Source organism: Periophthalmus magnuspinnatus, chromosome 10, assembly GCF_009829125.3.
Source record: "Periophthalmus magnuspinnatus isolate fPerMag1 chromosome 10, fPerMag1.2.pri, whole genome shotgun sequence".
NCBI lineage: Eukaryota > Metazoa > Chordata > Actinopteri > Gobiiformes > Gobiidae > Periophthalmus > Periophthalmus magnuspinnatus.
In genome coordinates this window covers 3,565,624-3,593,540 of record NC_047135.1, presented here as the reverse complement: position 1 = coordinate 3,593,540, position 27,917 = coordinate 3,565,624, and the positions used below count along the sequence as shown (strand labels likewise).

Genomic DNA, 27,917 nt, shown 5'->3' with positions numbered 1-27,917 from the left:
AAAATAAAGTAATGAAATAATAAAAAACACTAATTACATTTATTCAATACATTTAGTTTTGCAAAAAAATAGATTTTTCATTTACCATGAGCTCAGATGAGTCCCAGGGGCCTGATGCTGCTGAATGGCAGAGGCACTTGTCTAACATGAGGGTCCCAGTCGCACCCTCCTCCTGTCTACGTCACCGGGGGGAGGCCAAAGTTTAGAGCCGAAGTTGACATTCAAAATGCACAGTTGAGCTGAGCCGCAGACCAAAGACACTTGAGGATAAACACGAGCCGGAGCCAGAGGAGGGACGTTCACTCCGTGTTTCCTTCAATGACTCCATGAGCCATGTTCCCCAGTCCCAGCACGTCCACCCCCTTCTCCGTAAAGGACATTTTAAACCTGGAGCAGGCTCACGGAGTCCTGGCGTCTCCACTGGACGTGTGCGCCGCATCTTCCTCTTCATCCTCGTCCTCTTCCTCCTCGTGCATGATGCAGGCCCAGCTGAAGCACGAGGCTCTGCGGGACATGGCGCTTTTTGGAGAAGATCTGAACGAGGCCAAAGGAAACGTCTGCAGAGGAGCTGCGCTCAACTTTAACACCGCCTTTTATGGGAAATCTGTCCTGGACATGGACCTGGAGAAGGACCTGAGCGCGGACCCGTATGAGGAGAAAATCACTAAAGGTCAGATATAAAATGAACATTACGCAACAGGCCCTGACCTGTGCGTAAAGTTTAAACTCATGACAACATTTCATAGAAACTACAAGTAGAGCCAAAGCACAATGCAACTTTTATTGTTAAAATAAATAAATAAATAAATAAATAAATAAAAATGAAAAAATAAAATAAAATACTGTTCTACTGTAGACAAACACACCGCTTTAAACACGCACAGAACATCTGCTCTTCATAAATGTATTTTCCAGTGTCTGGATCAGTGGCTCAGGCCTGTGGCCTCTGGTTTATTTAACCCTGACCCACCACAGGAAAAACAGTAATATTCATAATAATTGAATTAAAGTGAAATTTAAAAAAGTTAAATTTGAAAGTCTGCTGCAGGTGAACACCTTTAACAGTCTGTGGTGTAAACACTGACACCGGGTCTTAAACATATTTAGTCTAAGTGACCCTCCCAAAAACTGAAACTCAAACACATTTTAATTTTAAGGTCTTTTACAATATATTAAAATTATGTTTCGATTATAATACATATTAATGAAACATGTAAAAAGTCATTTGAATAAATTGAAAATACTCGTTTAAGGCATTTTAAATATTTATGGATGAGTCTTTATGGATGTTTATGTTGGTTTTGAAAGCACTTTTATTTGAGATGTATGAACCTTGTTATAGTGAAGTGAAAACAGGGATAAACAGTTATGACATTTTAAAATGATTCTTATAGAGAATAATTGCTGTAAACTCGTGCGTAATGCGCGCGTAATGTCACTAATGCGCACAGACACAAACGCGTGCGTTCAGGGAGTTATTAAACAATTCTTCTCATTCTGTTATTTGGGCTCCACAGAGGACTTCGGGGCTGATTCCTCGGACGTCCTAAAGTCAGAGGATCAGGAGCGGCCCCTCAAACCTCGGAGGCGCAGAAAGCCGCGCGTGCTCTTCTCTCAGGCGCAGGTGCACGAGCTGGAGCGGCGCTTCCGGCAGCAGCGCTACCTGTCCGCCCCAGAGAGGGACCACCTGGCGGGAGTGCTCAAACTCACCCCGACACAGGTCAAGATCTGGTTCCAGAACCGGCGGTACAAATGTAAACGGCAGCGGCAGGACCAGAGCCTGGAGCTGGTGTCTCTGCCGCCGCCCCGGAGAGTCTCTGTCCCGGTGCTGGTGCGGGACGGGAAGCCGTGCCTCGCTGCGGACTCTGCGGCCTATAACGCGTCCTACTTTCCCTACAACAACTACCCCACTTTCACCAATTACACGAGCCCCGGGTGCAACACGAACTACACCTGTAATTACCCAGCATCCAGCGCGCAGACTGTGCAGGGCGCGTCCAGCAGCAGCTACATGAACTTTGGAGAGCTGGCTCCGGTTCAGAGCTTCTCCTCCGGCGGAGTGTCCTCTCTGCACGGCATCAGGACGTGGTGAAGGAGCGCGCCGGGACCGAGGACTGCATGTGTTTGGAGAAGTGTCCACGCGAGGCTTTGTTCAGTTTTACTCGACTTATTTAATGAACCGGCCTTGTGTTTTGCTTTCACGTTTTACTGGTTTGTGGCACTGACAAATATAGCGTTGAATAAGGTATTTTAGCTTGGAGAATATATTGAGCAAGACTTGAGTCCAACTTTAAGTGATTGTCCAAAGTTTACTGCATTTTGGGTCAGTTTGTCCAACAGAAAAATAAACATAAAATGCACTTCTGAAACAAACATGGCCCTGGTTTCATCTGCAGTGTCCTGAGCACAACTCTCACTGTTTCATGAGCCGTAAAAAGAAACAAAAAAATGTCTCCTAACAATTTATAAGAATATATTAACACCAGCCTAATTAAAAAAGGTATTAGAGTATTTAGTGCAGTAAATGTTTTAACACTCTGAGCACTTGTCTGTGCCATCTGTAAAAAGTCGTGTGTTTGGTAGATGCTGAAGTGGTCATTAAGAAACGTCCCTCTTCTGCTTAAACAGGGGGAAAGGTTGTTCAAAGTTTACATGTTTTTACGACCTCCTGTCGAGAACTCGGAGTTTAGAGCCCAAGACCAGCACTCAGGCCGTGACCTTGACCTGTGCCAAAGTTTTAGGTTTATGACAATGGAAAATACATCTGGTTATGCAATTAATTATAATAATTATACTGAAATTTATTTTAAGTCATTGTTTTGTGTAAGAAAAAAAAGGTTAAACTTTTAGATTTTTTAAAACATAATTTTGTTTAAATTTAAGAACATTTTTAAAATACTAAAACATACTAATCAGAATCAACAGCATTTAAAACAAAACCTATAATTACGGTCCAGTTTTGCAACAGGATTTCAATCTCCTCGTCCGGACAGAATTCAAACCAAACACTTCCACTGTGTCAAATGAAAGAATAGTGCAATTTGTTCGTCCAAGAGGCAGAGGCCGAGTTTAAGTGCACAGTTATACAAACGAGCTCTGTCCAACCGCCTCCACTTTATATGAGTAAGAGATTCTTAGGCATCTCTCCACTGACACTTGTGCTCGACTCACGCAATGCACAAAAATCCCAAACAAAAATATACTCCGGACATACTCAGAGATTGTGCCACAAAATCTCATTTTTATTGAAGATAAATACAGCACAAACCTGGGTTTAATAATGGATATTTTCAAATAATGGCAATACCAGGCAATTGTCATGTGAAGAGCAAGGTCATGTAGCTCCTCTGGCCACCCTCTCCTCTGAGGTGTTGAAAAGGCAACGCCAGATAACAAAGCCATACAAACTAAAAATATCCTCTCACTGCCACGGAGCAGGAGGCGGGAAGCCGGTTGGAATAATCTGCTTTTCCGGGTCTTATCTGAAGAAAGACAGGGATGCATGTGGCTCTATCTGTGCCAGGGCGACCAGGGCCACTGCTTTTATAAGTTTTTCTGCAGCAGAGTGGAGACCAAACCAATGAGGCAAACTGCCCTGTTTGTTCAGCAAAACAATGGCTCTCCATGGGCACATACTGGTGAAGTAAATATATTTTTTCAAATACTTAAAAAAAATACTTAAGAAAAAAAATTCAATACCATGAGTTTCCTTCATAAAATACATTAGTTTGTGTAAAGGCTGATATGGTCTTGTCATAATATAATTAGCAAATGAACGACTGCTGTATAATACAGTTTTAAACATATTCAATAAATAAATGATCTACATTTTCAACAAAATATTAAAATTAGTGGTCCGACTTCTATTACATCAAATGATATCATTCTGTAATGCTCAGCATCACTATAACAGGAGGCAATCAGTCACAGCATTCTCAAATTTTAGATTATCAATGATTAAAATGTTTGAATAAATTCAGCAGATTAAATAAATGTACATTATGTCACCAGTGTTCAGTCGCTCAGAACAGACGTGTGTCTCCTGTGAGTACCTGCTCTAAATGAAAGGGAACAGCCGCTTCTTGAGGATGTAGAGCACTGTAGCCAGAAAAAGGGCCAGAGCCAAAAAAATGAGCAATTTGTCAGTGAGCTCTCGGCGGTTGTACTTCGTGATGAGTTTCCTGCCCAACTGAATGGTCCCGGTCATGGTCTTAAACTCCTCATTCGTCTCCTGGACTGTCTTTGAAGACGTTGCTTTGGACAAATATCAAAACACAAATATTTATTAATACATCCAAACCAACAACATTTTTACATTTTTAAAGGCACAGATTTGCCACAATGTGATGAACTACTTATTTTCACATTAACTAACCTAAAGTCGTCACGGTCTCTTCACTTTGTTGAACTTGCTGTGCCATCATGCGGCTTATACTCGTGAGATTTTCTGTGATGCTGCTCGTCGTCTGGGCCAGGCCTTCTTTGGTCAATTTCCTAACGTAAAAAAAATTTACAAAGAAATGAGGTCAAAAGTAAGGAATGATGTTTTTTTTTTATTTAGACATGTCAAGCTTCCCAACAGCTCACAATGATATCACCCAGGACCAGCTGTCGACTCACCTCTGCCTCACAGCACTATCTCCCCCGTTAAGTAGAGACTGCTTTTCCATATTGTCAATAGACAGTTTGCTGGCGAGGTTGGCTTTCCTCCAAGCTGTCTGGTTACTGCAGTGACACAAGCAGATCAGAAAACTATAAATTGTGAAGTTGACACCGCAGCAGAGGAACATGTTGACAGGATAATCACGTTCTCACCTCAGCATCTGTTTTCTGTGGCACTCGACCTGAGCCAGCATGGCCTGTTTGTCCGACTCTTTATCCTGCTCCATTGCGATCTGCTCAAGGTCCTGTCCACAGTGACGGGAAGAATACTTTGAAATTTAGTTACAGAATACTGAATACTGCATTAAAATGTGTTTTGTAATGTATTCTGACACATGGTTCAATCAGAGTACTGCATTCTGAATACTTTTATATCGAAGCACATTTAAATTATAGTGTAAAAATGCAACATAGAATTAAAAACAGCTTAAATGTTTGTTTTACTGTTTGTCCTGCACGTCCATCACTAATTAAAGAAGTAAAAATCACACATCCACTCACCATAAGAGCTGTTTTCTATTTTCCTCACTGATTTTGCGCAGTTTGAAGCCTGAATTGTGTGATCAACTACTGCCATGTATTCCTTTGATAGAATATAACTGTACTCTGAATATCACCAACTGAAAAAGTAACTGTCCTAGAATACAGCTACTCAAAATCAGTATTTAGAATAAGTATTCCCGGTACATGTATTAAGTTACTTCTAAAACTGGCTGTCATAGCGCACTTGGCCTGTACTACTGGAAGCATTTCATTGACCAATTACAGATTTATTACCTGAATGCGTAACCTGAGATTGTGGAAACTCTTTTTGACATCTGTATTAAGTTCTGTCAGTCTGCTGTGGGGTCCATTACAGCCAGTAATGTCCTAAAAAGGCAAGGGAAGTTTATTTTTATAGCACAATTGGTACACAAGGTAATTCAAAGTGTTTTACAGATTAAGAAAGACATTAAAATCCCAATACAACAAATCAAAACATAAATAATCATCATAAATTAATTAATTAAAGGAGAAAAGTGCAGAATAAAACCCTTTCAGTTATACGCACAGCTAAAAAGAACTGTTTTGACCCTGGATTTAAACATTATCAAAGTAGAGGCCTGTCTCACATCTTCAGGAAGATTCAGATTTAATTACCATATGTTTGTAAGATGCATCATATAACATAAAACATAATGGAAATGCACTATTTACTACTACAAGAACACATAATATAAAGTAATTAAACATGTTCCCTTTTATAAAATAACAAACACACTACAGTTTTATTGTAGCACAGTAACAGAAGTGTCAAAGCTCATCATGGTGGTGTGTTTCTTTGAGCCTGGGGTTAGCATAGCGCTTTAGCACACACGCATTCTCTAATAAAAACAACATATTTCTCCATGACAGTTCGTACTAACATCGCATTATGAAAAAGTATTCTTTAATCTCCTCTGAAAACAAACCGCACCTGCACAAGAGCCTTGATTTCCAGGTCATATTTGAGTATTTCTTGTTCACATATTCGGACGTGCACATCTGACGCCGCCATGTTGCCAACGTAGACAAGACAACTACGGCAAGCGAGAGGGCGAAGGCAGAAAAACTCAAACTTTTAAATTGTACTAAATACATAATTAAACCCGAATCTGTTTATATAAATAAACATCAAAATACAAACGTGTTTTTATGTGTTTATTAATTTACAAACAAACCACAATAACTTCATTCTATCAGATACATATTTGAATGGGTCACATACAGCACATTACACCAACAGGTCACAACTTTTAAATTATATTAACAACAGCATACAATATATAACAACATACACATACATGTACAACAGTGTCTTCCTCCAAAGTGTCGATTGCGGTGCACAAATGTAAAGCACAATTGGTGACACAAGGCCTCAGTTTTCTGGATATAAACTCGATTTAAGGCACAAGAAGTAAATCCAAATTTAAGGCTGAACTCTTGGAATGATAAAATGGTTTCTGCCAGTACCAAGTCTTTCTATCCTGTTGGAGATTACAAAAATGTTTAAAAGAGAAGGCATCTGAGCAATGTATGTGGTTATGATGTTACACACCTCTATGTTCTACGGCCAACGATAACTAAGAAACATGATAACATCAGTGCGCAGGGCAGGTCCAAAGAGTGGATTTAGCTGAGCCAGAATCGCAATCAGCCAGCTGCAAAAAACAACACACAGAATATATTAAGAACTGAAAACATGAACACTTTAGATAAAATACTGTAATAGCTCTGTAATTGCATTAGTACGCGCTCCTGTTGTGTCGGGAGGGGGCGCTGGGGATGTTTTATGAGTGTGTGTTCTGTGTTCAAAAAAGCTAAAATTAGTTGTTGTCATGTCATGGGTTTGAGAGAAGCGGGACTAAAGACAGAGGTCCGGGTTTTATTAAGAGTTAGTGTGAGCTGTAGATTAACAGCAGCTCATTTTGAGAGCCGTCATTTTGGTAATAAACACGTTTGAAAAGAACAAGTCGTGTGCTTCTTAACTGTTAGAATGAGGCATAAAAATACACTTTATTAAACAATGAACCATAGTTGAAATCAATGAACCAAGTCACCAGATAATAGTCATTGGGCAATACTGAAATTTGGTGTCACGATTATCAGGGACAAAGTAATTGCGATTAACGAATATATGACGTTAATTATTGTTGCTGACCATTTAAAAATGTTCTCGATATCTAGATATAAGTGAAAACAAAAGTGATCTAGAGGAGATCATCAAGGAGAAGTTGTTTTTTTCTGCACATTCTGGTGACACAATGGCAATTATCACGATTACATAAAAAGTGCCATGAACGATTATTGTCAACTCTTTTTATCATGATAAACTATATTATATACTGTTTATCATCCCATTCCTACCAGATTATACTATGGCCTTATAAAATTCTGTACATTGACATTAATATTAATTAAAATAGATAATAATAGTGTTATTTTAATAATAATCTTTGCCCAGTGAGCTATAACCATTTTTTGTCATCTCCAATGCCTCCTTCTGTCTGTTTAACAAGAAACATGACACAACTCACTCATTTGCAGGTAAGAGAGTTGTAAATAATTGAAAAAGATGTTTACTGAAATGCACATTCAAAAGAAACACAACTGACACAATTTATTTCATTTTAACAATTCAAAAATAAAACTTATACTTACAACAAATAGCAGCAGACAGAAGTTAGAACCAGCATTGTGGCAATAACCCTGTAGGAGAAAGAGAGACACATTTATAATGAATTATTAAATAAGAACTAGAGCAAATCATGTGACAAAGTGCCCGGATGTGGAACAGACAGAAGGGATATTTTGGGTTGCCACTACAAGTATTTCTTCAGCATTTTTTCCACATTTTTCACACCAAAATTCACTTTTAAATTTAAAATCAATGTATGAGTTTCAATTGTGTTCAGTTCTAAGTTCATACAGAAGTGAATGGCTTACAAAACAACACAAAACAACCAAACAGCAACTTTATTAGCTTAGCATTTAGAAGCTAGTGAAAGCTAACAAACTCACCCTTTGTTTGGTCCTTTAGGGATGAACCAAGGCACAACTCCGCCGACAATCCCCCAAAACAGAGTCATCACAGACATAGAAATGACAAAACCTAAATCCGCCATGTTTAGATTCGAGAAAAAGTAGCTTTGTCTGCAGTTATCAAACTTTAAAGACAACTTCTGCACTCACTGTTGCTACACGACGAAAGGCAGAACGCGTCACATGACCAGGCACGAGCGCAGAGGAAGTGAGGCGGGTCCTTTACTCCGTGGAAAATGGAGTAAAAAAAACTTAAAAGTTCCTCTTATCTACTTCTAAGAGGCAAATTAAAGGTACAGATCAACTTATCAAAACTTGTAACGCAATGTAAACTAACCTTAAAGGGTGGAAAATGGCAAAAAAAAAAAAAAAAAGGTGAATGCATGCAGTCTATGGTGTAATGTCGACACCTGCTGGCCATTATGTAAAACTGCACAACCCTATTTCTTAAAATGGGACTGTAGATTGGCAAAAATGTAAATTGAAAAACTCTGACATCTAGAGTGTATCTTCATTTTGAACAGTTACACTATTTACACTATAGCCCATATAGGCTGGGTTATCTAGAATGGTCATTTTGAACTTGATTATAGTTAATAGAATCTAACTGGTCAATTTAAGAGACCAAGTCTATGACATTTTGAATCTGCTATTTAATTTTGTTCACTTTGAAAATGGCCTTCAAAATGTAATGTAAATGTATTGTAATGTAAATGCAAATAAGTAGTCTGCACAGTAATTTACCCATATTAAAACTGGTCAAGCTGAAATACTCCTACAGGACAGTCATTCATCCACAGTCCAGTGTACGAAACAGTATTTAAGATAATCGACCCAGTCTTCATATAAAAAAAATTAAAACGCAAGCAGCCACAAAGTAAATTTATACAATTTATTGAAAACGTGTTCACTCCTGCATCTTCTCAATGGTCTCCTCCTTGTATTTGCCCTTCTCCTTTCCATCAGCGCGAGACTTGGCCTTGCGCTCCAGGATCTTCTTGCGGTCCTTGTCAAGTTTTAGCCTGGTTATCACCACCTGAGGACCAAAAACAGTTTAAAACATGAGGTTTTTTATAATTACAGTGTGTGAACAACATGTGCAAGTCGACTTTGATAGACATTAAACCAAGTGAACACATTAAATGAAAAAACTCTGCTTAATTCTGGGCTGTAGAGTTGTTTACGTTTCCTGCTTTCCCACAAGTCGTTAAACCTTTACAGCGATGTTTACATTTTGCTCAAGTATGTTTTATATTGCTTCCTGGCTGGTGCAGCAGTGCATAAATCACAGAACATAAAAAATCCAATGCTACGCCAAATGAAATGGTCCTTTGACTTCAGACCTCAAATACAATACCCATTACAACCCTCCCCATTATGACTGCCTATATGAAGATTCAAAAAAGCAGCAACACAATTAGACCATGTAGATGTGCAACAAATCTGTAAATAGTTTTAGTTTAAGGCCATTGCTGCCCAAATCAATACACAGAAAGGTCATTCTGAACTGCAACAGCATTTTGTCAAGTCTCAGTGCAGACAAAACAATCTTCTGAATGAAAGAAAAACTGACCAGCTACTGTTCAACCAACAATTTTGTTAAGCTCTGCAATGGCTCCTCACAACTGTTATGATTTTGGGCAATACAAAAATGACATAAAATGCTAAAGAGAATAAGATGAGTTTGACAATTTACCATTAAAAAAATTTGCAGTTCAGTTGACAAGTTTTATATTTACTTTAATACTGTAGTACTGCTTTTAGCTATACAATGTCATTCGCTAGAGCTTTGTCCAATTCAAATCTAAGCACATCTCTCAAGATTTTGTGGCACAAGGTCTTGTCTCATCTCTATAAAACACTACTGGTGTCTAATTAATAAGTCATATCACCAGAGTTCAAAAATATCTAACAATCTACAGCCAAACCAAAGATGCACTACCACTGAAAACCTACAGAATTCAGCGCTCATCTTTATAGTTAAACCACTGAACAATTGTAACGTAAAATGTATTTGTCAGTTGTATAAAACAAGCGTCCGCACCACTATCAGATACTCAATCTGCATTAGTTAATTTTTGCTAGTGCTGAAGACCAAATTATCTGATACTAATTAAAGCTGGGTGATTTTTTTAGTTGGTATTGACAAATTTAGGTTGCAATTTTAAAATGCTGACAAATTTACTATTCATTATAATATTGTGTAAATGTTTTAACAGCTTAAACACTGAACAGATAGTGGGACCACAAACTTGTCCACAGCTTTTGTGGCTCTTGTGCTTTTTACAGTCAATGTCCATCACTCCACGCAGCAAGTTGAAGGTCTTCCTTTAATGAGTCAATTGCACCGTAACACGTGGGAATATTTTAACTTAAACATGAGAGAATCTCCACCTTAAAATAGCAATGCAAATTCACAAATCGTATATCTAAACTTGAGTTTGGTCACTAAAATAATGTAATCCAATTCATTACACACTATACATGAAAAAGCATACTAGCACTGCACTACCACTTTGTAATGTAGTGTAGTGGTAGTATCCTTTGTAACAACCAGCACTGCAAAACCTGTGACTGTCAAAAGCAACAAAAACAATTTTCACTCGAGACAATCCATAATCCTCACCTTGCTGGGGTGAATGCCGACATGTACTGTGGTACCATTGGCCTTCTCTCTCTGGACACGCTCAATGTAGATGACATACTTTTTCCTGTAGACCTGTACAACTTTGCCAATCTGCTGGCCTTTGTAGTGTCCACGGACAACCTGTAAACAGGAAACCAAACATTTGAACAGTGAGCTGCAGTTAAACTCCACAGAAGAAGCATTTGAACACTTGGCAAAAGTACACATTAGTTCAGATGCTGCTGTATTACCTGGACTTCGTCGTCTTTGCGGATGGGCATGGACCTCACATTGTACTTCTGACGGAGCTCCTTGGACAGAGGGGAGGACATAATCTTCCTCCTGATGTGTGAGGGGGCATTGAAGTGCCTCTTGCGGTTCTTGCGGCGGGAGGACGTTACAAACGGGTTGAGCTTCATGATGCTACAAAACAAAAAAGCAAAACACAAACTAGTCAATTACTTTAGCAGCAGCATCCACATAACACCAATGCATCGTTTTAAAACCTGGGGGGCTTACAGATTACATATCAAAGCTGTGAAAGGAAACAAACGTGACAAACACCAGGTAATGACAGGAGTGAGGTGCTAGCAAGCTAATGCTAACATACTAGCACAACAGAGAGGGCCATTAAAGACTTTGATCACAACAACATTAAACGGAATAACAGAGACTTATGAAAACAGCAGCTTGCCTATAAAAGTGCTTTATATTCGGCCCATAAACAAGAGAAAAAGCGCCACACACATTTTGACATGCGGCTCCAGGAGAAGCTACGAGGCTACCACAGAACAGTGAGTGTTTTTGAGTCATCTACCAAGAAATATATTACAATGTTGTGTTTAATTAAGCTGTCATAATGTTTAGAATGTATTTGTGCTTTTAGATGAACCTGACTTTGTCACATGTAAAGGATGGATAACGATTATGTCTCAAATTCTCTGCCGACATTTCTTACCCTGCCGATTGCTCCTCTATGGCCGGCGGAAAAGAGACTGAACGAGCACTTCCGCCGCGATTAGAGCTCTCAAATCTCGCGAGAATTCAATGTAAATCAGACTACTAGATAAGATTACTTTTTTCTCCAATCAAACATGTTTACTGTAATCGTTATAATATCTAACAAAACCCAAATAACCAAAATTTTGCTTTGTATTTGTATTTTATTCGTTAAACACTTTGTACTACTATTTAAAAAAAAAAAAAGTATTTGTTTTTGTATTTAATTTCACCATATTATCATCAAGTACTTATATTAGACTGTGACAAAAAAAAAATATATAGGCCATAAAAATAAAAATGTGCACTGTTGTTTGTGTAATTCTGACTAGTTCCACTAGATGGAGCCACAACGAATTACACAGCCTATTATTAAGTTTATGTGAAAACAAGTTTTGATAGAAATAATAATAATAAGCATTAAAAATGTAGACTAATAATTATGTTTTTACACATTTTTTTACTAAAGAGAGAAAAAAATACATTAAGAAAACTGGCGCAAACGTGATTCTACATATATAATAATGTGTATAATAAATAAGCCTCTGGAGACTAGATGTTAATTCAGATAAAATTGCCTAAACAGAGGTGCTCTTGTCAGTGAGCTCATCACCTGACCCCTTCGTGGCTCTATGTCCATCCCCTGTAGCTCACAGCACGAGGGGAGGTGTTTACACAAGCGGACCACATGCACACTGACCTCCCATGTGAGAGGCACAGAGGCGACCCCCTGTCCTGCTGCACTCCATCCAAACTCCCGGCTCCGCGCGCACATTGACCGAGCTACAGCGACACGGAGGCGCGCTGACAGCCCTGTGCCTGCTCTGTCTGCCTGCAGAAAGTGATGCTGTCATAGCCCCCCTTTACCGCGGACACACGGAGGCTTGTTCCCCTCCCGCTGGTCGCTCTCCTCGGCTGGGCTGCTGTCTGTCACGGCGGCAGTGCGGATGTTGTGGAGCCGTCAGCGCAGAGCTCCTCATCCAGCGGCCAGCAGCGGAGAAGATGAAATGTTTTTCCCGATATCTCCCGTACCTCTTCCGCCCTCCGAGCACCATCCTGTCCTCCACTTGCCACACAGAAGGTAGGGCGGGACGGCGGGGAAAGAGGGGATCCTGTCCATGCGTTTGGGGGATAGGAGCATGGTCAGGAGTTGTACTTTGAGTGTGCCACTGTGACATGAATGTAAAAGGCTGTTGTTTCATTTGAGCTGAGCGTTTGTGCAGAAGTTGGGCTGCTTGAGCTTGTGACAGTATGTGAAGTTATTTGTGCAATGCTAAGTGCTATGCAGAGGTCACGTAAGGATTTCTTGCTGTGACTTCAACCTTTTTGTGAGTGTGGCTGTTTGGGGTTAATTATCTGCGCCCCTATGGCTGCTCCCCTAAAGCTGTCAACACACAGGCCTGCAGTGCACACTGTGTGGAGTTGCTATACACATGCACTTTTTCTCACTTTCACTCTCTATAATTAAGTTGCTGTTGTTGTATTCACAAAATCCTGGTTGTTAGACTTGGAAATTGCTTTTGCAGGCTCAGTGTGTTTATTTCTGGTTGTGTTTTGTGCCTCGTTTTGTTTTTGTATTCCAAAGTATAAGACTGGCACTGGTGACCAGGTGGTGTCTCCTTTCACAGTGGCCTATGGGCTAAAGTTATAGACCCACATGAAAGTTTTAGACTTTAAAAGGCTAATGCATATATACATATACATACATACATATATACACACATACATACATACATACACATACATATATACACACATACATACACATACACACACACATACACACACATACATACATACATATATACACACATACATACATACATACATACATACATACATACATATATACACACACATACATACATACATACATACACACATACATACATACATACATACACACATACATACATACATACATACATACATACATACATACATATATACACACACATACATACATACATACATACACACATACATACATACATACATACATACATACATACATACATACATATATACACACACATACATACATACATACATACACACATACATACATACATACATACACACATACATACACACATACATACACACATACATACACACATACACACATACATACATATATACATATATACACACACACACACACACATACATTCATACATACATTCACATATACATGCACACACACAAACAATACACACACACACACACATATAGAGACAGTTTTTTCTACTGAACACACTGCACTTGGCCATGAAATATCCAAACTTTAAACACACAACTGTTGAACCTGATCATTTCTATCAGTGACTAGACCCAAGACCTCACTCTGTTACAACTAAAAGTCTGCCCTCCACATGTCTATTAAACACTACTGGCCTATCTGAAACCCAAAAGTACTTTAACTTTTGTGTAGTTTGTGTCCTGCTCTTTTGTGTGTCTTTTGAATGTTTTGTACCATTTCTCATCTCTTACACCTGCCTCTGCAAACACACTGTCCTGGAGGTGTGTTAAAATGTTAAAATACATAAACTGCCCTTTGCAAAACTCTGGACAATTCATCCTCGTGATTGCACTGTCACATGGGACCAAGAGGGTCTGTGTGTGCGTGCGTGTGCGTGTGTGTGCGTGTGTGTGTGTACAGCCAGACATTTACTAGGTCATAATGTGGAATAGGCCTCTGCATTATTTAGCTGAGCTTGGTTGCCCTGTTTCCAGTCCGAGTTGTGCCCTCAGCCCTCTGGCACAAACGCGCACATACACACAGTACAGTTGTAGTAGTACTGTTACTTCTCTGTGTCATACTATGGCGTCTTTAGCTTGGAGGCGTCAAGGTTTTCCACAACTGCCCTATATATAATGTACATGCAATATACAGTGGGACATAACCCTGTCAGTGACCCACTCGTGAGCTTATATAACCATCAGGCCGCGAAAGAATCGAGCATGAAATCATCAGAGAAAACATCTTTATTATCTTTATTTCTAGAGGGAAAGCCCAACGAGAGCAACCAGAGTATCCTTCTCATGAGCGCCCTCTTCAAATACAGAAAAATACAAACAAAAAACAAAACAAATCACTGTATAAGTCAGTTTTAAACATTAAAAACAGGAACAGGTGTGAGTATAAATGTTAGTGGTGCCCATAGACTATATATATAAATGGACATAGCTAACGTGCTAGCCGCCACGCTCCAAATTTTAAGTGATCATGTGCAGGCTTCTGGCTGCATCGACTCCAATTCACTTTCCATTGAAAAACTGTCGCCCCTCTCTCTGTAAGTGCTGCTATCAGACTCGTCATTTTGGTCTTATGTAACGCAACTAGGGGCTAATTAGGACCTGACTGCAATGTGACCAGATGTAGGTACGGTAGGGAGCCAGTGTGTGAATAAATACATCAACACGGAATCTTAGTCAAAAAATAATATATATTAAGTTCAATATTAGTTATTTAGGCAGGTATGCAATAATAATATACATATATACAATGAATTATAAATATGAAATTACTTTATATATATGATTAATACAAAAAAAAAATGCAATGCAACAGAACCCCAAAAAAAAAATGTCCCGTTCCAGTTCCAGGTTCGAGTATTTGTTCCAAAGGTTGTGTTCAATGTGTAATGTCTTTATGATCCAAAACTTGTTATAATCCAAGAAAGCAGGAAAATGAAAAGGTTCGTTTGTTCCTACCAGTCTATGAAGGAAAAGGGTAGCTCGCCATCCAGGTTATTGTGGGGTTGTCGTGGGATTCAGTGCAGGGGAAAAAAAAACCTGACCTAAAAACAGGGTCAGTAAACCAAAAATAAAATTAGCATACAATTAATAAATTATCTTAAAGTAATGCATCATTACTATAACTTCAATAAATAAATAACGAATAAATACATGCAGTATATATAACCAATTCATTGTTACATAGAAATTAATTTATCAATAACAAATAATAATTCCAATAACTAGCTTTGATTTTAAAAAGCAAAGCAAAGTAAAGTAAAGTCAGGTAAAGTAAGGTAAAGTCAAGTCAGGTCAAATCAAGTAAAGTCAGGTCAAGTCAGATCAAATAAAGTAAATTCAGGTCAAATCAAGCAAAGTGCACTTTTAAATTTCATCAATAAATCAAATCTCATGGCGTCTACGCCTAATTCATAAAAAAAAAAAAAAACATGGAGCTTCTAATGCTGCGCATCACAAAAGAATGCCCTATTCAAAACATCATTGCTATATCAACTCAGATTTCAAAAAGTAACCAAAAGCAGCGAACCGGATCAAATTCAATCAAAATAAAGTAATAAATTAACACTAGCCTTTATGGCAAAAGGTTCGGCTTACGCAAAGATGTGAATAAAGTAAAAATTAAACCAAAAAGACCGTTCTTGGTCGCGCCGACCGCATTAACCTAAATGCTACTGTTAGCGTTACTCCCGACGCGTGTTAAAAGGGAGATCCGCAGCTCCGCAAAACATGCATAACTTTGTAGAACATCAATTAAATTGCTTACCGTTGAGCGGATAGTGATAGCGGTAAGTATCTGTCGAGTCCAAATGTAGTTTTATGTATTTTCTTCCATGAAATTGCCAAGAGAAACAGCCAGAAACAGCCAGAATCAGCCACAATCAGCCACAGCAGGAGCAGCATGAGACAGATCTTGACGTCTGACGTCACCCCTAATAAAGGAAATTGTCCCGCCACAACCAACTCCTCACCGGAAGCGGGACATTATATGACACGGGTTACACTTACATGTTAGTATTAACCCTCTACATGATCCTGAGGTTTTTATTTCACTTTTGTGTCTTTAAATCAAGATATGAACATTAATAACAGACAAATCAGGCGCCTTCTTTCCCTGAGGTCGCTCCACTAGCGTTAGCAACAGGTTTGATTAACAGCGTTGATAAGCGCCCGCTCCCTGTTAACCCTTTAATGACTGAGCACATTATAGACCAGTATTTATTGTTTTTTTAGCCATAAAAATCATGTTAAAGGAAGTATCAGATTGTACTGCATTCTTTCAACTACCTCTATTTTACATATTCATCCTTATTTTTCCTTTGACGTATCTAATGTGATGTCATCAAGAGGTAGTTTTCAGTTTAGCAGCTCCTTTTAGCTTTTGTTTAGTGGAGATTGGCAATTCCGGAGCTGAAATAATCGCAAATGATTTTAGTGAAGGTGTGTGGAGTTTAAAAACACAGTGGAGCACTTCCTGTATTACCACATGATGACATCACAAGGTGGAACAGAGTGTTTTTTTCAGTTTAAGAGAAGAACTCAGCATAAATCTGCAGGGTTTGTGTGTTAAACATGCGTAAACGAAACAAAACACAACTCCAGGTCTGTTTGTGATGAGGAAACATTAAAACATAGATCAGAAAACAGCGTAATACGGGTCTTTCGCTTTTGATTGGACAAGCTTCTTCTGCAGCTGCGAGGCAAGACTTGACATTCAGCGCAGTGTTGGTCCTCATAATAAAGAGTATTTTGCATTACAACAATTTGAGCGTCTGCCAAAGCTCCTTAGGGTTCATTATGGAAGTTTGGGATGCGAGCATTCAGACACTTACATTTGTAAACAAGTAATCAGCAATCTGACAGTCGACTGTGGAGAGAGCTACCAAAGAGGAAGTAAACATTAAACGGCACCGGCCAGCTACAGTAATATGAGCCGTGAACCATTACAACTCTCATTTTAGCCCATATGAGACAGTTACACAGGAAAGAGGAGGAAGAGGAAGAGAGCTGATGAAGAGTCCTCTGTTGCCTGAAGCCAGTGATGTGTGATGACATCGCACATGACCTTGTGTTCTCTGGCATGTGTAAAAATCACGCATGGCTTCTTGTCATTCTACGTCTTAAATTGTCTTTTACGTAACTACAGTACAGTCATAACCCAAAAGTAGACATAAACGGGCCGATATTTGCACTTTTTAGCGTGTCAGATGTCGGTTTTAAACGTCCACCAGAGGGCGATGTTTGGTTGGCGCTCACCGACTGCCAAAAAATCTGTACAAATCTTTGTTCAAGCTTTAGATCCAAAATGGAGGCTGCATAAAGTGTGACTATGTGAAATACGGCAGTGGGTGAGTTTGTAATACATTAAAATTCCAAACTTTAGGAGAGACAATCCAAATTAACTCAAAAATATCGACCTAAAAGTGTCGTCAGAGCTTATTGACCATCGGTTTCTCTGGATTCTAAACCATCAGTATCGGAATCTTCCACGAAAAAAAAACTCAAAACAAAACATTTCAGTTGATCTCTATCCAAAGCGTACTTAGTTTTGTTAGCGTAGAGTCTTTTTTTTGCAACTTGGAAGCTAACAGCTATCATTTCTAGCCTCATTTTCACTTTACGCGTAAGGAAAGCGTTTGCCCTCTCTGCTTGCGTCCGTGGCGTTGTACCCTTACAATCCAGGACTTCTTTTTCGTATCCCATCTGTTATTTGTCAGTTTGTGCGCTTTCAGATAAACGTGGCGGTAGTTACGGCCTTGTTTACGCTTGTGTTAGCACTTCTTTTGTCGTAGTCCTTACTGAGGTGTTTTCTGACCTCTCCTTCGACTTCGGTCACGCGGAGGTCGTGCCGCTGATTATTTTTTCATCCAATCGCGTCCTCTCCAGCTGAGTCGTTGGACCTCAGGGACGATGAGTGCGCAGCTAGTTAAAGGGGAAGAAGGTTATGTGTGAGTGAGATATTTCAGCCTACAGTAAGTTCAGAGCATTTTTTTTTACCCTAAAGTAGAAAAACACGTGTGCTTGCTAGGGCTGGGTGTCATTAAGAAGTTGCTGATACGATACATACCTCGATAAACAGTTTAACATTTTCTACTTAGGTCCGGACAGAGGTGCTTCTCACAGTTTCATTGGTCGATCTGTGATACTGCACTTTGTAATCACACGGAAAATATGAGCGGCAGACTCAAAAATCTATTATTGTCGTCATATTTTGAACCAATTTATGATTAAGGCTGGGTGTCATTAAAAAGTTGCTGATACAAAACATACCTCGATACATAGGCCACGATACGATACAATATGATACGGAATATTTCAAATTAATTCTGTATGATTCAGTGAAAAATAAAGGTTTTCGGGACATAAAAAAATAATATTAATGTTATTATATTTTTGATTTAGTTTCCATTTATTGAAGATGAATGAACATAACAAAGTGCATTTTGTTTTGTGCTTTTTACCAACTATAAAAACACATCAGACTGTTCCATGTGTCAGTGTTTCTCATCCACAGTTTATACGAGCTCCACATTTACATTTACGCAGAGACATGTGCAGTTTAACGGCTCTGAACGATCGCAAAATATCGACTAAAACGACTGTGATACTAAAAGTCTGTGTTAAACCAAAGTTAAAATGAAACAAACTGATTTTAATCGTCAAAACAGTGAATCAAATGTCAAATGTTCTGCATAAACGAGCCACACAAATGTAGCGCTGTGACAGAATAATTTGGTAAAATATACAAAAAAATACTCTTGGCGATATATCGATACAGCAGCCCACGATATCGATACTGTATCATTAAATATTTCAGTATTTTTGCACAGCCCTAGCGCTTGCATATCCACAGACCTGACTCTTAGTTGCACCTGGAGGAGGCTGCTTGTCTCTTTGGCTATTATTATATTTCACAGTATGGCATTACAACTTCCAGTCAAAATATGGCTCTAACTTTCTGTTTCCATGGAATCATAAAGTTAAAGTGACACCAGAAAATTCCACAGTGTTGCGTAAAATAAAGGAACATGTTGAATATGAGCGGTCATCGTCATGTTTTTATACAGCACTTTTCTACCTTCAAGTCATGTAAAATGCTCACACATTCACACACACACACACACATTCATACACCAGCATACACAGTGTCTTGCCCCAGGACACAATGACAGCATTCATCTGTAGGAGCTGGAATCAAACCGCAAACCTGTGGATCAGTGGACAAACCAACTGAGCTACTATCCTTCTATATAAACCAAAACAAGGCTTATTTTATGAAAACCATGACTGCATTTATTTATTTTTTTACATTTTGATAAAAAAAACAACAACAACAACAAAAATCGAAGCTTTACCTGCAGTATTTCTTTTGCTGCGGTGTGAATATTCCCTTAACCAATATCGTGTTATTAAATCAGCCACATTGTGCTTGTCGTTGCTCTATATTTATAATCTATGACAATCATGGATCATTATGAATTTTAAATCGCAATATTCACCTAAAAGGACTTAATAAAAGAAACAAATCCGCCAACTTCTATGTTAGAGCTGTTGGCGCCCCCTATGGTCAGCTGCACATCACACTAGCGAGTAGCAGATTGTTTCATTTGTACCAAAATGACTACGCAGCGCTGCCAAATCCTACGAGTATCACCGATTAAGAAGATAAAACTGGAGAACGAAGTGTGTACGTCACAGTGGAGGTGAAAACGAAGATTGATCGACAAAATGGCGTCTTGAAAATAAGCGATTAAAGATTACTCAAACGTGAATCACTCCAAATACAACTTCGAGAGGGTAAATGAGAAGGAAACAACTAGAACGTGATTAAAAGCTCTGAAATGTTTTGCAAAATAGGTCTGATTTAGCAGTAAAATCCATTACATAAGCTCTGTGCTGGACCTGTGATTATCTGGGCCACTGTCTGAAGCAGCAGAACTCACATTCTCCTGGGAGTCATAAACAAACACACATCTATACAATATATATATACTGTGAAGTAGTGCGGGTTTAAAATAGTCCTCTGTCCAGTTCTCACAAAGCCACAATCCCAGAAGGTTTGCACAATAATATTAAAGCTGCAGTGGGGAAAACAAACAGGTCCCCAGCAATCAAACTGACTCAGCCGATACAGACGGATCAGTCCAGGCACAACACGATGCTTAAGGAATGATTCTTTACATTTAGCACCTTCATAAAGCTCAGTCTGCTCTGTTTAAGTCGTTTTAAATGTTCCCAAACTGCCAAATAGAAGCTACAATGACCGACAGGGATGAAAATGTGTCTGTGATTGGACCAAAACTGGTGCTTTTCAGATGAGACGAGAGATATTTTTCACCTTTTGATACGTGGTAAAAATGGACAGATGCGCTTCACCAAAAAATGCAAATTAAATGAGACCTATTCTGCAAAATGGACGTTACAATTGTCCCTCGTTTATCGCAGGGGTTACGTTCTAAAAATAACCCGCAACAGGCGAAATCCGCGAAGTATCAGCTTTATTTAACAGTTATTCTCTATGTTTTTGTCTGTAAAACCCCTCACCACACACTTTATACACTTTTCTCACACAGGCGTTAACATTTTCTCACATTTCTCTCTCGTTTAAACTCTCTCAAAGTTCAAACCTTCGTAGGCGTCTTTGTCGGTGCAGAACGTTTCATCGACATTGTGGGTTTTGTCGGTGGAGAAAACGAATTGCAAACGTACAGCACTTCAGAGTCACACTGAGATCCAACGTTTATGTAAATTTGTCTGAACACATTCTGTACTGGACAGGAGACACGGCACGGAGGAGACTGATGGACAATGGTCTACAGTCCAACAGCCAATCAGGACGCAGAACACAATCCACATTCATATGCTGTAAAAAAAAAACATGCAAAATTGTACTAAAAAAATTCATGTTTGTGTAATCTTTAATCACTTATTTTCAACACGCCATTTTGCCGATCAACCCCCGTTTTCACCTCCATGGTACACGCCCGCTGCAACATACGCACTCCCTTCTCCAGTTTTACATTCTTAATCGGTGATACTCGCAGGATTCGGCAGCGTTGCGTCGTCATTTTGGTCCAACTGAGAAAAATAAGTGGAAATAAAAGGCTTTAAATCAAACTATTGTTCATTTGTTCAATACCTGCCCCACTTCTCCATTACATATTGTACTATAAACCGACAAAGTGGTGTCATGTCATGTGAAACCCTACAGGCCTGATAGTAAATCCTCCTCTCTAGTTACTCTTCAAAACAAAAGTATATTGATAAGTATAAGTTCTTCCTCAGAGTCTGTAGTATATTTTAACAATATACTCTCCCCCTTTCCCTCATGTATATTACTGTCACGCTGATACGTCCGTGAAAGCGCCTCAGACACGCTGCCAAAAGATGAAACCTCGTACAGCCCGAAGCAGCTATTGATTTTACACTTAAATGTAAATACAAAACGCTTGAGGTAAAGTCTTTGCTTGGGGTCAAATGATTTACAGAGATCTGGTTTTATTTGGCAAAGAGCAGTGATGGAAGATAACAGAGTAAAAGTTGTAAAGTTTTGTGCTTAAGTCGATTATTTAAGTATCTGGTCTTTACTTTTACTTAAGTACGTTTTACAGTGGATACTTAACTACATCTGAGAGCAGTATCTGTACTTTCTACTCCGCTACATTTTTGAACAGGACTGAAAAGTAAAAAAAGTACTTTTCACCTGATTTGAGGGGTTATTTTTACCGTGTTCGTGGAAACATCCTGACTCAAGTTTTCGAGTTCGAGTTTTGGCTTTGAGCAAAACAAAAATAAATACACGGAATTCATAAGAAAAATGAAGAAGCTGATTCATATTGTTGCTGTGACCAAAATATGAATCAGTATTACTGCATTTACACTTGTGCTTGTGTGAAATACTTTTACTTTTTACTCTTAAATAACATGTTTAAATGGGTACTTACATTCTTTTACGTAAGTAGATATTTTCATGTGATACTTTTACTTTTACTTGAGTAAATTTTACCTCTGTGTCTGTACTTTTACTTAAGTAACGCAGTCGAGTACTTCATCCACCCTTGGTAAAGAGTAGGAAATGAAAGTACTAAAGGTGTGTAAACATATTCAGCTGGGACAGATACTGGATATTTTAATTCACTGTCTTGTACTTGATGTGTTTCTTCTTCTTGTTCTTGTTCTTCTTGTTGTTCTTGTTTTTCTTGTCCTTGTTCCTTGTTCTTCTTCTTGTTCTTTTTGTCCTTGTTCTTCTTCTTGTTCTTTTTGTCCTTGTTCTTCTTCTTGTTCTTCTTGTCCTTGTTCTTCTTCTTCTTACTCTTGTTCTTGTTCTTTTTCTTCTTCTCCTTCTTATTATTCCCGATCTTCTTCTTGTTCTTCTTCTTGTTCTCATTGTTCTTGTTCTTTTTGCCCTTGTTCTTCTTGTTCTTCTTCTTCTTCTCCTTCTTCTCTTTATTATTCCTGTTCTTCTTCTTGTTCTTCTTCTTGTTCTCGATGTTCTTGTTCTTTTTGTCCTTGTTCTTCTTGTTCCTCTTATTCTTCTCCTTCTTATTATTCCTGTTCTTCTTCTTCTGTTGATGATGGATGAATCTATGTCCTCCTGCTCCTAGTCTAAGTACGAGTTAGATCTATGGAGATGCAAACCTGCCCACAGTCAGCACTTTTTCAGTACAATAAACACATCACACAAACGCAGTCGCCTCTTTGGGCCGAACATGAGAAATGATTTAACCAACAGAAAGTTAGAAAATCAACAATGAAACAGACAAATGAATCAACAGAAAACAAGCAAATGGAGAAGTGTCCCAGAGCGTCCCCTGTCCTTACACCCTCCTCTTCTAGAACCACTGTCCCAGAGCGTCCCCTGTCCTTACACCCTCCTCTTCTAGAACCACTGTCCCAGAGCGCCCCCTGTCCTTACACCCTCCTCTTCTAGAACCACTGTCCCAGAGCGTCCCCTGTCCTTACACCCTCCTCTTCTAGAACCACTGTCCCAGAGCGTCCCCTGTCCTTACACCCTCCTCTTCTAGAACCACTGTCCCAGAGCGTCCCCTGTCCTTACACCCTCCTCTTCTAGAACCACTGTCCCAGAGCGTCCCCTGTCCTTACACCCTCCTCTTCTAGAACCACTGTCCCAGAGCGCCCCCTGTCCTTACACCCTCCTCTTCTAGAACCACTGTCCCAGAGCGTCCCCTGTCCTTACACCCTCCTCTTCTAGAACCACTGTCCCAGAGCGCCCCCTGTCCTTACACCCTCCTCTTCTAGAACCACTGTCCCAGAGCGTCCCCTGTCCTTACACCCTCCTCTTCTAGAACCACTGTCCCAGAGCGCCCCCTGTCCTTACACCCTCCTCTTCTAGAACCACTGTCCCAGAGCGCCCCCTGTCCTTAGACCCTCCTCTTCTAGAACCACTGTCCCAGAGCGCCCCCTGTCCTTAGACCCTCCTCTTCATGAACCACTGTCCCGGAGCGCCCCCTGTCCTTAGACCCTCCTCTTCTAGAACCACTGTCCCAGAGCGCCCCCTGTCCTTACACCCTCCTCTTCATGAACCACTGTCCCAGAGCGACCCTCCTTCTCTACAAGGAAAAACTAAAAAAAAACCCAGTTCAAATCCCGCTCGCGACATAAACATCATTGGTGCAGCAGCTGGTCAAGCGGTCCGACCCACTTACCCACAGGTTGGCGGTTCAATTCCAGCTCCGCCCAATGCTATTGTTAGTCCTTGGGCAAGACACTTAACCTCCTTGGCCCCTAGTGTCTGCGCATTTTACCATTTTAAGCGTCAGTACATTTAAGAAACAATTTTTTTTTGCACACTTATATCAGGAAAGTATTGAGAAAATATTGAGATTTCTGTTTTATTTTTTTTTAACATTATTAGCCCCTACATCAACCTGTCCTCCATGTCTACTTTATTTGCACTGTTTAGTATGCACTTAAAGATCAGCTTGACACAATAATATTAAAGCTGCAGTGGGGAAAACAAACAGGTCCCCAGCAATCAAACTGACTCAGCCGACACAGACGGATCAGTCCAGGCACAACACGATGCTTAAGGAATGATTCTTTACATTTAGCACCTTCATAAAGCTCAATCTGCTCTGTTTAAGTCGTTTTAAATGTTCCCAAACTGCCAAATAGAAGCTACAATGACTGACAGGGATGAAAATGTGTCTGTGATTGGACCAAAAGTGGTGCTTTTCAGATGAGACGAGAGATATTTTTCACCTTTTGATACGTGTTAAAAATGGACAGATGCGCTTCAACAAAATATGCAAAATGGACGTTACAATTGTCCCTCATTTACGTTCTAAAAATAACCCGCAACAGGCGAAATCCGCGAAGTATCAGCTTTATTTTTTACAATTATTCTATATGTTTTTGGCTGTAAAACCCCTCACCACACACTTTATACACTTTTCTCACACAGGCGTTAACATTTTCTCACATTTCTCTCTTGTTCAAACACTCTCAAAGTTCAAACCTTCGTAGGCGTCTTTGTCGGTGCAGAACGTTTCATGTTTCATCGACATTGTGGGTTTTGTCAGGGAGAAAACAAATCGCAAACACACAGCACTTCAGAGTCACACTGCGATCCAACATGCACAGTCAGACGCTGGAAAAAAACATGTAAAATTGCACACAAAAAATCATCGAAACAGCAAATTATATCAGGAGAGTATTGAGAAAATATTAAGATTTTAGTTGAATTTTTTTGTTTATATTAGCCTCCCCTTCACCAACCAATCACACTGCTTACTCTCCTTTCTGTCTACTATATTTGCATCATTTAGTACACACTTAAAGCTCACACCACACAGGTTAGATGACAAGCCCTCTCTATAAGACCCAGATATGAAGGGTACGAGTACGGAGAAAGACGAGGGACACGAGCCGACAGCAGTGTGATAAAGAAGCCAGAGTCCAGTCAATACCACGTCCTCAAAACAACTGGAAAACGAATGATGTTTGGATGAGCGTCTTTTATGTTTCTGCCCACATTTCCCCGCTGTTTCCTTTTGTCTCTGTTCACACGGGCCCGTCATTCGCCCTGTGATGGATTAAGTCTTAAAGGGTTCAGATGTGCGTGTGTGTTTCCATGTGCGTCTGCCGTGTGTTTTGATTTCGTTCCCGAACTGACGGCCGGATCATCCGTCAGGAGCGCTCTCATATTCTGCCCCCGTTCTCTCGGTGAAGTCGGGGAGTGTGTGTGTGTGTGTGTGTGTGTGTGGACCAGAGGAAATGTTCTGAATGATGTGTTTTAGTGACACAGGGGAAAAGAGGAAGAAGCGACAGTGGAGTCTGCAGAGTGGATATGGTAAAAGTACACAACAAATACACAACAAGTACAGAACAAGTGCAGTACATTCTGAGTTGTGGGTTTATTATGGCGTCATTAAGAGTCATTGTGATTTATTTATTTATTTATTTATTTATTTATTATTATTATTATTATTATTATTATTATTATTATTATTATTATTATTATTATTATTATTAATTTATTTGTAAAGGGACAGCACATATTAATGAACATTTAAACATGTAAAACCATTTATAGGACAAGGATAAGAGCAGCAACAATCATACTAAAGCAAATATAACACACTAGCACACACACTATATATACCAACATGCACTCTATACATGCAACACACTCTCTATACACGCAACACACTCTCTATACACACAAAACATTCTCTATGCACACATCACATTCACTATACACGCAACACGCTCTCTATACACGCAACACACTCTCTATACACACAAAACGTTCTCTATACACGCAACACGCTCTCTATACACACAAAACGTTCTCTATACACGCAACACGCTCTCTATACACACAAAACGTTCTCTATACACGCAACACGCTCTCTATACACACAACACACTCACTATACATGCAACACACTCTCTATACATGCAACACACTCTCTATACACGCAAAACGTTCTCTATACACGCAACACACTCTCTATACACACTACACACGCAACACACTCTATACACACACAACACACTCTATACACTACACACTCTATACACACTATATACACACTCTAGTCTATACACATTATATACACACACTCTATACACACTATACACTACACACTCTATACACACTATATACACACTCTATACACACACAACACACTCTATACACACTCTATACACACTCTATACACACTATATACACACTCTATACACACTATATACACACACTTGCAGAACAATTAATTTAAAGTTAGAAGTTAAAAGTTAAACCAACAGTCCCTCAGTATAAAAATGTCATGTTGTTGTACTTGGAGACACACAGCTGAAACCACAACTTTACACACACTATATAAAAACACACATTCTTTTTTTTCTCACTTTCTGACATGAAATCAGACTAAACATTTCCTGTTTTAGGTCAGTTCGGATTAACAAAATTATTTCTCTTTGCTTAAACAATTTGATAAAACCCAAATGTTGATGTCAGGTCTTTGGAAGCTTCTATTTATTTATTTTATTGACAACATTTGAGTTAATTAGAGACACACTTTTATATAGTTCATGGATACTTCTGGTTTCAACTGTCTGTAACTTTCTGATATCTACTACCTGCTTAACCTATTGCTTTGTCTGGAATGTTCCAAAGTATGGCATTTAAATAAACTATCTTCCAAAAATACATTTAAAAAAACATGCATTCTGATTCTCCACACCTGAAACTTGACCTGGTGGCGTCTCATGCTTGTCTCCATGGAGATAGATTTAACCCTCTGATGCATGAATTAGGAAAGCCTTGGTCAAGATTTTTTTTTTTTTTCTTTAGTGTTTTTATTCTTCTCAGGACATGAAACAACATTGTGAACTACCTGTAAAAATTAATTAACTTGTGTTCTATTGTAAATATACAAACACGTGTTTCTTTTTATGCTTTGAACAGCTATGACATTTCAACATTTTTGGGGAAAATTCAACACTGTTTAGGTGCAATGTTTAGGCCTGAATAAGAAAACCAATCAGAGAAAATTTACTTGCAGTTACACCGACTGACCACTGAATTGCCCTCAATGGGGTGTGGCAGCAGAGAGCACTCTAGAGGCTCATATCCACATAAACCAATGCATTAAAGAGAAAGTTATGTTTTAGTAGCTGTCCACTGCAGTGACCGCTATGAACCAAAGGGTTAATGCCAAACTGTGGAATATTCTTGGCAAAGCAATGACATTTCCATGGAGACCAGCAGGTAGCGGACCCTCCAACAGAAAAGTTACATCGAGCATCAGTGTTTTAAATGATCCTCTGCATGTCGAAAATCAAA

At 39.2% G+C, this 27,917-nt stretch overlaps 5 protein-coding genes across 5 annotated transcripts in view; 2 read left to right on the top strand and 3 right to left on the bottom strand.

Annotated features, from left to right (window-relative positions):
- The first annotated feature begins 264 nt into the window (after nucleotides 1–264).
- Nucleotides 265–2,423, top strand: nkx2.5 (NK2 homeobox 5). Its single transcript, XM_033974278.2, has 2 exons — nucleotides 265–670; nucleotides 1,518–2,423. The coding sequence occupies exons 1-2, from the start codon at nucleotides 334–336 to the stop codon at nucleotides 2,090–2,092; spliced, it is 912 nt and encodes a 303-aa protein (XP_033830169.1). The 5' UTR covers nucleotides 265–333; the 3' UTR covers nucleotides 2,093–2,423.
- Nucleotides 2,424–3,214: 791 nt separating this feature from the next.
- On the bottom strand, nucleotides 3,215–6,230 carry LOC117377952 (vesicle transport protein SEC20-like). The gene is made up of 6 exons (XM_033974483.2): nucleotides 6,119–6,230; nucleotides 5,440–5,532; nucleotides 4,816–4,907; nucleotides 4,621–4,725; nucleotides 4,376–4,494; nucleotides 3,215–4,254 (listed from the first exon to the last, which is right to left on the bottom strand). Exons 1-6 carry the CDS (start codon nucleotides 6,197–6,199, stop codon nucleotides 4,058–4,060), a joined length of 687 nt encoding a protein of 228 aa, XP_033830374.1. The 5' UTR covers nucleotides 6,200–6,230; the 3' UTR covers nucleotides 3,215–4,057.
- Nucleotides 6,231–6,394: 164 nt separating this feature from the next.
- On the bottom strand, nucleotides 6,395–8,413 carry atp6v0e1 (ATPase H+ transporting V0 subunit e1). The gene is made up of 4 exons (XM_033974199.2): nucleotides 8,203–8,413; nucleotides 7,843–7,890; nucleotides 6,740–6,842; nucleotides 6,395–6,668 (listed from the first exon to the last, which is right to left on the bottom strand). Exons 1-3 carry the CDS (start codon nucleotides 8,304–8,306, stop codon nucleotides 6,749–6,751), a joined length of 246 nt encoding a protein of 81 aa, XP_033830090.1. The 5' UTR covers nucleotides 8,307–8,413; the 3' UTR covers nucleotides 6,395–6,668; nucleotides 6,740–6,748.
- A 690-nt stretch (nucleotides 8,414–9,103) lies between these two features.
- Nucleotides 9,104–11,880, bottom strand: rpl26 (ribosomal protein L26). Its single transcript, XM_033974198.2, has 4 exons — nucleotides 11,808–11,880; nucleotides 11,101–11,272; nucleotides 10,850–10,990; nucleotides 9,104–9,259 (listed from the first exon to the last, which is right to left on the bottom strand). Exons 2-4 carry the CDS (start codon nucleotides 11,266–11,268, stop codon nucleotides 9,131–9,133), a joined length of 438 nt encoding a protein of 145 aa, XP_033830089.1. The 5' UTR covers nucleotides 11,269–11,272; nucleotides 11,808–11,880; the 3' UTR covers nucleotides 9,104–9,130.
- Nucleotides 11,881–12,601: 721 nt separating this feature from the next.
- LOC117377829 (serine/threonine-protein phosphatase 2A 55 kDa regulatory subunit B beta isoform) overlaps nucleotides 12,602–27,917 on the top strand; it is a 178,073-nt gene continuing 162,757 nt past the window's right edge. Inside the window, exon 1 of the mRNA XM_033974332.2 lies at nucleotides 12,602–12,929. Coding sequence (XP_033830223.1) covers nucleotides 12,851–12,929 — 79 coding nt within the window. The 5' untranslated portion in view covers nucleotides 12,602–12,850. The remainder of the gene's footprint in view (nucleotides 12,930–27,917) is intronic.